Source organism: Myxine glutinosa, chromosome 4 (assembly GCF_964187855.1).
Source record: "Myxine glutinosa chromosome 4, kmMyxGlut1.1, whole genome shotgun sequence".
NCBI classification, from domain to species: Eukaryota; Metazoa; Chordata; class Myxini; order Myxiniformes; family Myxinidae; genus Myxine; species Myxine glutinosa.
This window is the reverse complement of record NC_136264.1, coordinates 52230665-52240629: the sequence shown is the minus strand read 5'-3', so window position 1 is coordinate 52240629 and position 9965 is coordinate 52230665. Positions and strand designations below refer to the sequence as shown.

The window sequence follows — 9965 nt, the reverse complement described above, 5'->3', positions numbered from 1 at the left end:
GAGTGATCGATTCAAGATCCCACGCTGATTGATGTTTGCCGCACATATGCTGGTGAAACACATTGTGGCCTTTCAGCCACCATGACGTGTTTACACTTGTTTTGGACACAACACTTCCTGAAAATACATCAGGTGGCTGTAACATAGGAGGTTAAATATAGAGTGTGCATCCTGCTTTATTGCAAGTGAGAAAGTCAAAAGGGTATTTCCTTTTGAAAGGGTTTTTCCAGTTTTTTCCAAAAGGGTTTAAAAGGGTTTTTCCACCTTTATGATCTTGCGCTTGAATTGGATAGGTACCTGGCATTGAGGATAGCGGGGTATGTGGACATCAGTAGGACCGGTTGGTAAAGTACTTATCGTTTCCTCTTCATATAGGTGATTTGATGTAGATGAATCATAACGTGAAATTGAATAGAGGATTTGGAGGATGAAGATTTTCTTCGGCAGTTGCTTGTTTTTGTTTAATTCAAGTCATCCTCCGATTGTTCTGTTCATGACGAGCATTATTAATTGTTGAGTAATTCGTGTTTACAGGTTCACATTGTTTCCCCATTGTCCCATTTAAATCATGTCGTTGAGAAAATGATTCCCGGAATTGCGGCATTCCAGGTCACGGTTGTTGGTTTATGTGAAATGGATCGTTTCCATGTATATCTGTCATTGTCTTCTCATTTCCACTCTGTCACCTGCAGGTTCATGTTGCCAACGGAGGCCTCAACCTTCCCAGCATCCTGCGGAGGCGTAACTTTGACACCAAATGGATCTTCCTAGTTGTTGTGGTCCTCACCTTTGTGGTGGTTGTCAGTGTTATTGCAGCTTTCGCGACCCAACAAAAACACGGTTTGATCCCGACACCACAAATGCTAACATCATTTCATCTCTGTCTCTTGAAGTTCCCAATCTTGACCAAAACCGTGCACGTACAGGAAGAATGTCATTTGGCATGTCTTTGTTAAATGTTTACATCCTCTTTCAAAAAGAAGAACAGTCAGGGTGATTAAAATGGATGCACTCAGAGATACCCCAACATAGGTTCCTTCATGTCCACATTGTTTTTACCGCCAATCCCTTTGAATTTTAATTTCCAGTACCTATGTACCTACACTGTGTTCAAAAAGTATCCGACCTTTATTTTTCGTGCGTAAAAAAAAAGAAGCTAAGGAGGCGTTGATTGGTGCACGTATGTAGGCGATCCTAATGCGCACGCGTGAATTTTTTCCCACCTGCAGAAGCTGTCATTCGACGGCAGACCGCCGATGAGTGAGGACATGTAAGTGAGCGCCGTCGGATTTTCGTTTTTGACAAAATGACGGAAAAACTTGAACAACGCTACTGCATCAAATTTTGTGTAAAGCTTGGCGATTCCCAAGTGGAAACGATCCGCAAGATTCAACACCGTTCATTCCATTATGAAGGAGGATTTGGGCTTCAGGAGAATCTCAGCGAAGTTCGTACCAAAGCTGCTAACGATTGAGCAGAAGCAACTCCGTTTGGAGATCGCACAGGACATGCTGGAGACTGTGAACAGCGATCCCAGCTTCCTCAACACAGTGATCACTGGCGATGAGTCCTGGGTTTATTGGTACGACCCAGAAACCAAGTTGCAGTCATCACAATGGAAGCATCCAACATCCCCGAGGCCAAAGAACACAAAATTTGATGCAGTAGCGTTGTTCAAGTTTTTCCGTCATTTTGTCAAAAACGAAAATCCGACGGCGCTCACTTACATGTCCTCACTCATCGGCGGTCTGCCGTCGAATGACAGCTTCTGCAGGTGGGAAAAAATTCACGCGTGCGCATTAGGATCGCCTACATACGTGCACCAATCAACGCCTCCCTAGCTTCTTTTTTTTTACGCACGAAAAATAAAGGTCGGATACTTTTTGAACACACTACGTATATGCTTATTTTGCTTTTAAAGATGAGTCGCCCTGGCCTTTTTACCATTCCCATCTGAAATGTTGGCTTATGATGCTGTGAACCCAAGTTCAATTACCCCATATAGCCAATTGCCATATAGTTCAATTGCCATATTGCCTACCATGTGTTAAATGCCTACAATAATGTCCTTTTATTTCACATAAAAGGACACACTTGTGATTTATTCACAAACTCCATTGTGAACATTCGAAGCTGTAAGATAAGCGAAGCAACGCATACTGACATATACATTACCCAAATACTGGTTTCTTCAAACTGCTTTATACTTTCCCATACCCCCCCCCCCCCACCCCCTCCACCCCCAACCGGCTTCCCGTGCCTCCTTCCCCCCAGGCCTCTCCCTCCCACAGATCTCCCGTTGTCCCTGTTCTCTGCTGTTGTACTTGTGTGCTTCCCTCTCTCTCCTCATCTTGTCTCTTTTTTTTGTATGTTTTGTGTCTTTTTTTATATTAATGATTGATGTTAGCTCTTACACGAGCCTCGATCTTGTATGCAAAAAAGAAAACCCCCCCAAAAAACTGTCCACCCTTTCATTTAATAACAACTCTTTTATGTAATTATTTATTTTGTATACAGAGTCAATGCTAGTGGAAGAGCAACACCACTGAGCAGATGAAGACACAACAGGGAAAAATTTACAGCAGAGATAGGGGGGAAACACTAATAGCGGAGTTGAAGGACAAAATAGAGGGAGAATTGGACAAAAAAATGGGTGTGGGGGGAAAAGGGGAGCAGGAAATGATGCATGGAGTGGGCAGGATGGATACATATGGAAAGTAGAACAGCACTCGGTAGAGTGCATACCTCTGCCAGGCTAAACAGTTTATGTTTTGTATCCCACTGATAGGCCGGATCTGGATTCAGACCTGAACCAAAATCTAATTAGCTTGGTCGTGTCACCCAACCAACTCATCGACCAAGTTTAGTCATAACTCGTACATAACGTTTTGAGATATCCTGCTATATGTTGGTTTTAGCCGGATCACTCAATGGTGAATAATCTCTTAAAAATTAAATAATTCTCATATCCGAATCCATACTCAGATCTTCACCAAACGAATTGATTCCGTTTTGTCACACACACATTTCCCTCCTGACTGTCTCTCTTTCCTCCCTCCCTTCTGTTTTCCCTCCCGGTGAGGAGAGGAGGAGGGGAAGGGGGAAGGAGGAGGGGAATTCATTCAAAAAATAACATCATGATTTTGGACCAAGTTTCGTCCAAAAATTCGAACTGGGGATGAACTGATATGGTGGTGAACAGCTTTATTGAAGACCTGGAGGGAAGAATGAGATTGAAGTGCTTACCTTTGATCTATTTTGCTTAACATTTCTAGATTTGCTTTCCAAACTAAATCATAGATAAAGCACGCCATATGGATCGCCATCTTCACATGGATCAACATTCTTGTCTATATCTTGTTGTAGAATCATAAAACAATGTCCCTCTTCATTACTGGTTTGTGTTTCTCCCTTCTTCCCCCGCACCACATCCTCCTTCCTCTCTCTTTACCTCCGCCACCAAAGGGACGGAGGTTGTGTTTTCACCCGTTTGTCTGCCTGTCTGTCTGACTGTGAGCAGAATATCTCAAAAAGTTATGGACAAATTTGAACAGAACTTGGTGGACAGGTTGGGTGTGTGACAAGGACGAATTTATCCGATTTTGGTGCAGGTCCAGGCTTCGGATTCGGTTTATAGAATATTTTAAATGATTCCTTACCATTGGGAGATTGGGCCAAAAATCTATATGTAGCACGATATTTCAAAAAGTTATGGACATATTTGGATGAAACTTGGTCGACAGGTTGGATATGTGACAATGACACATTGATTAGATGTTAGTGAAGATCTGGATTCGGATCCGGATACTACAATTTTTAAGCGATTCGTTACCATTGAGAGGGATAGGGCCAAAAACGATATATAGCACAATATCTCAAGACGTTGTGGACGGATTATGACAAAACTTAGTCGATGTTTTGGGACACAAAACATAAACGGTTCAGCCTGGCAGAGGTATGTGCTCCACCAAGTGCCGTTCTAGTTGACTTTGTATTAACTTGCATAATAATACGGAACGAGATTTGCTTTTTATGGCCGACTAAGTGGCAGTGCTTTGTTCGCTCATTTCTGTAGCTTCATTGGCCTCCTTACAATTGGACATTTTACATTAGAGTATTACTTGTAAGTTGTAGTGGCCTGCAAATCTATTCACCCCCTACCAATAATGACACATTCAGATGAATTACAAATTCTGAAGAAACTTTTTTTTCCAAATGAACTTTTTTATTCATAACTGAAGAGATTAAACTAAATACTGCTATCGGTGAACAAGGTTACATGTCAGGAATACCTGAAAATAATATGTACAAATCGAAATTCACTGGTTGCAAAAGCATTCAGCCCCTTAGCAAAAGGAACTAGGTGGAATCACCTTTTGCAGCAATTACTGCGGAGTCTTTTTGGGAAGGTCTCTACCAGCTTTGCACAGTGAGATGGTGAAATCTTTGCCCATTCTTCCCATAGAAAATTGCTCTAGTTCTGCCATGTTTGATAGGGATCGTCCATGGACTGCAATCTTCATGACTCATCATAAATGTTCATTTGGGTTCAAGTCAGGACTTTGACTGGGCCACTCAAGAACATTTTTTTTTCTTTCTAATTCAGCCATTCCAGTGTGGCTTTAGCTTTGCGCTTTGCATCATTGTCTGGTTGAAATGTGAATCTCCTACTCAGTTTCAGATTCATGGTTGACCCAAGCAGAAGTTCATCAAATATTCTCCTGTACTTTGCAACATCCATTGTTCCTTCTATCCTGATAATCTTTCTAGTCCCTGCTGATGAAAATCAGCCCCATAACATGACAAAGACAGTATGGATGGTGTTGCCTGGGTGGTGTGCAATGTTAGGCTTGCACCAGACTTAGCGCTATGAATTTAGACCAAAAAGTTCAATTATGTCTCGTCTGACCACAAAACGTTTCTCCACATGCCTGCAGTATCATTAAGATGCTTTTTCACAAATTCCCGATGGGCTTTTAGATGTGTCTTTTAGTACTGGCTTCTTTCTTTCCACCTATCCATAAACGCCAGCTTTGTGAAGGGAACAGTATATTGTTGATTGATGAACACTGACCCCCATCTCAAACATAGAGCCTTGCAGGTCTTTCAAAGTAATTGTTGGATTTACCGTGACATCCCGAACGAGTTTCCTGCTTGTCCGGCTGTTGAGTTTTGATGGGAAACCTGATCTGGGTAGAGTCTGGGTGGTATGATACGTCTTTCATTTCTTGTTGATGGATTTCTCCGTACTCAAAGGGATGATGAGTGACTTTGAAATCTTAATGTAACCGTCTCCTGAAAGGTGCTTCTCCACCACTTTATGTCTGACTTGTTTGGAAAGATCCTTCGTCTTCATGTTTACCTTGTTGGTTGACCAAGTGAGTTGCACCTTAAAACTCCTTAGATAATGGGGGAACTTAATTTTTAAGTTAAACCACTGATTACATACAAGTGAAACCTATTATACTTATTTTGTAACCTTTCAAACAAATAATTTGCTCCTTAAGTGATTTATGGTTAATTAGGCAAAGTGATTGAATACTCATGCGACTGAGAATCGTCTGATTTTTCCTCTGTTAATCTAACTTATTCACATTTTATCTGCATTTTTTAAAAAGCTTTATCACTTTGGAGTAGTTTGTGAAGACTCTATATATTAGGTTTGATTTGAAAGCATCATGAAATAGGCTCAGGTGGCATCAAAATGTGTAGACCTTGGAGGGGGTGAATACTTTTGCAGGCCACTGTACCTTTGCAACCTTGACATATGTCGGTTTCTGAGCCAAAATTCAGCACTATTGGAAGCTGAACACCTCAATGTGGGTAAACTACGCAAGGCCTCATGGGAAGTTGATTGTTTGAGACGAGCACCGCCATATTAGTAATCCATGCAGGGTTTCATGGGAAGTTGACTGATTGCACGTGGACACTGCTATATTAGTAAACCATGCAAGGCCTTGAGGGAAGTTGACTGGTTGTTAGCTGGAGCTTTACCATGCATGTTTGGTGGCAGAAAGTAATTTTTGCTGATTCATTTGTTGTTGTTAAAATGATCGGCAAAAAAAGGTTTTTTTCAAACTTTGTATGGAATTGTTTTTGACACAGGTGAAAACTACACTGGTACCCAAACAGCATACTTGATAGATAGAGCTGAATAGCATTAATGGGAGATGTTTCACATATTTTTTAGGACTACCACCTGTTTAAGGGCTAACAGGATGGCGTAGAGGTACGCACACTCACCTCTAAGCTGTCTAGCCTGGGTTCGAATCCCAACCCAGCTATAAACAGTCAGCTTGGTGTTTCCCAGGCAGGGTGATTCATCAATGTGTGTGCCGTCCCTCGGATGGACGTTAAACTGGGGGTCCCGTCTGTCAGCATGGGTTGGTGGACATTAAAGATCCCATGGTGTCCTTCGCAAAGAGTAGGCGAGTATCGCCGGCATCTTGACCAAATACCAAATTCCTGCCCTAACGAGGCAAATGTCAGGCCTGGCCAGACTGGTTGGTGAAAGACTTGGGCCAAGCTTCCCTGGCTGAGCCCACAAGGTGGGATAATAGTGGCCGTTAAAGAACAACAACAATGTGTGTTTAAGCCTGCTGCCAAACTAGAGACAACAAAACTAAAGCTATTTACATTTTGGTTTGTTCCATATCAGTTCCACCTTCATTCAAGGATTCCAGCTAATATCATACAAATGTGTTCGTACATTTTGCATTTTGAATATAATATTTTACTCCTCTTTCCCTTCTTTTTTACCTAATGAACATAGTACCAGCCAATGAGCCTAACGCAGACGTTACTCCAGCACTCAAGGCCAAAAGCGTTTGTACCACAAAGTCCTGCATATTGTCAGCTGCGTCAATGCTGCAGGCGATGGACATGAATATCGACTACTGTGAGGATTTTTATTCATATGCCTGTGGAGGCTGGATGGCCAAGACGCAGCTACCGGCTGGGATGTACAAGTGGAGTGTCATGGATGAAGTTCGGAGGAGCACGAAGCTCAAGGTCAAATCGTTAGTGGGTAAGTACATTACGTAATTGCCTTCCTTTCCAATTTCCAGGCCTTGACCAATGCAAGATGACGTTGTTGCTCCAAAAACAAGTGTATACCTGGAGAATTGTCACATCAACCAGATTCAATGTGTCAATTTAACTTTAAAAAAATATTAATGTTAAAACAACTCACCTCTTCCAAACATAATGTTTTCGAGTCTTATTCTGCTGAAACTTAACACATCTCCATTAATTTGTCTTCCACGAATTCTTAATAAACAAGGCTTTACTTTGACAAGATACGTATTTACAAATGAGACAATGTAAAATCATATATGTACAGGTCATGAATACAATTCCCTTTATCCCATAAGCGAACACCTGTGCAATCAGATCCTAACACTGTCACATTATTGTTTCTTGTATATTCCCCTCCCCGTGACCATTGTTTCAATTAAACTAACCTGGTCTCAGGGTGAATTCTGGCTGTCATGGTTCTCCATGGTGGTGTAGAAAGACCCGTTTAAGGACTAATTGGCTATAGCAAATAACGCCACATATCAAAACCATACCAAACGCCTCTCTGCATTGCTCTGCCGTAATTGGGATTGAGGCATATGGTACCAACGGTCGTAGAGCTTGGCTGGTTCGATGGTCCCATGGGTACGGTATTGGAAGTGGAAAGACCGTAATCCGGCCCAGGACTGCCGACACAGCTGACCGTTATGGTCACATTGAGGCGACTCGTTTGATTTTAACCAGGTGACTGGGATGCCCAGATACCCAGGTGACTATAGCAATATATATATATATATATATATATATATATATATATATATATATATATATATATATATATATACATACATACATATTTAAAGCTCTTCTGGCTGGACAAATGCATATGCTCAGCCTAATAGGCATGGGATTAGCAGAGCTATAGCCCCCAACATCTCCATCAGATTGTACTGCAGCCAATACATGGAAGCTGATTTACTTAGCAATTTTATGTACCAGTCCACCCTGGAGAAGGGACATCGACAGACACGATTTTTAGGCTTGTTGGTGATTCGGGCCAATGGCTGGATATCGCAGGATGGTTAAAGTTCCTGCCATTCTGGCAGGGAATGCACCGCTGCGTCCCGACACTGTGTCCCACATGCTGGGGCTGGAGAGAGGAGAGGTGAGGGCATGGCTCTGCTGCAGCAGGGTGTGGCTCTGCCCGGGATCGGAGCATTGCAGAATGTGGCTTCCACTCGGACGATTCCTGTTATCTCCTGCACTTCTGTAGCCTCTCCTCTCTAACTCACCACTGGCCCAGTCTGGGGAGATGGCCCAACCCCTCAGTGACCCTTCACCCTGTCGTCCTGAGGGAACACTGATGGCTCCGGCCATCGTGCCAGCATCTCCCTCCAAAACTATCGCCGCTGCCCTTGCGAAATTTAAAAAAAAACATTTAGATGGATTCACAGAGGTAAGAATATTAAACATGGGCTTGTTGAAAAGGGGATTTTTAGACACAAACATTAAGAGTGGTAGACGTTGTCTGTCTTTTTACATATAACTGATGCATTTCTAATATTAAAATTAATTTAAGCTTATGTTGTTGTTTTTGTATGCAACCTGTGGCTGCTGTTTGCATCATTTTTCTGGAAGCGCGTTTGTGCCGCTGATGCAGAGCCCCCATTACAAGTAAGCTGGTACTCAATTTGCCGACCTCGGAAGGATGACAGGCTGAGTCAACCCCCCTGGTGTTAATTCAACGATCGACCGGGATTCAAACTCAGGATCCTGTGATCCCAAGCCGGCACCCTAACTGTTAAGCCAACACCAGGCTTTTAAGCTGATGCTATTACATTTATGTAGAAGTTACCTAAAGTATACGAAGCAATGTTAAACCCTAGGAAGCATTCCCACAACAATATATAGATACACATGCATATAGACTTGGTCTCCCTAACAGGCGATTAGAGACCGCTGGAGATTAACTCCCAAGATGTCAAACGGAGACGCTCCACACACGCCGTGGTTGGAATGAACTAATTTTAGCCATGTGGAGGTTTCAGCATGTGCGCGGTTCTCCTTGCGCTGGAGAACAATCCTGCAGCTCAAACTGCACAGTGACTTGCTTCCAAAGCAACAGGTTTAATTAATAATGGGGATGGGGGCACAACAAGTGAACGAGCATAAATAATAATAGAGAAACCTCATTGGCACTTAACCTGACAGAGATTATTTCAACGGTTATCCTAAGACTACTCTTATTGGGGCAAGGACACAGAACGAACAGAATAGTGGGCAGAAATGTGTGCTGTAGGTGTTTGTGTGGCCTTCCCTGCTGTGAAGCATCGGGAGGCGCAATGCAGGCTTGTTTTGCAGCAGGCTTCACCCTTCAGACCCTTCTCGTCTTACCATACCGTCTCTTTTGGTGACTCCCTGGATCTTCTTGGCGTGCGAGTGCCCCCGTCTTTTATAGCCAAATGTCCCGATTTTAAATGGGCCTGGGAATTTCGGAATTATTTTCAGAATACCAGAACAAATGAGCTGCTTTTTCAAAATATTTCGTAAATGAAGAAGATTTGAATTGTAATCCATGTGATTCTTACACGCCGCGTCACATGTTTGTGCAGAGACGGAGGCAAAGCAAGTGATGAGTTTCATCGAAAAAGACTACCCTGTGTTCTACAAAAGCTGCATGGATGAAGAAGTGTTAGCAAATATTGGAGCGTCAGAGCTTCTCGAATTTCTCAACACGGTATGGTGACGGTATGAATCCAGGTGTGCCGAGATAAACTAATTTCACTGGAACACAATTGTATAAAACCACACAAGAGCTATAACTAAACCTTTTATGGGGTCACCCATTGCTTTTCACACCATAATGGCTACATGGCAGGTTAGATTATTGGATTGTTTTAAAAAACATTTTTTGGGGGGGAAATCTGCATCACATCAAAGGATACACA

At 42.5% G+C, this 9965-nt stretch overlaps 1 protein-coding gene across 1 annotated transcript in view; it reads left to right on the top strand.

Annotated features, from left to right (window-relative positions):
* The window catches only part of LOC137425844 (endothelin-converting enzyme 1), a 73676-nt gene that overhangs the window by 9760 nt on the left and 53951 nt on the right, over positions 1–9965 (top strand). Inside the window, exons 2-4 of the mRNA XM_068114570.2 lie at positions 693–840; positions 6773–7027; positions 9630–9754. Of these exons, the coding sequence (XP_067970671.2) occupies positions 693–840; positions 6773–7027; positions 9630–9754 (528 nt within the window). The remainder of the gene's footprint in view (positions 1–692; positions 841–6772; positions 7028–9629; positions 9755–9965) is intronic.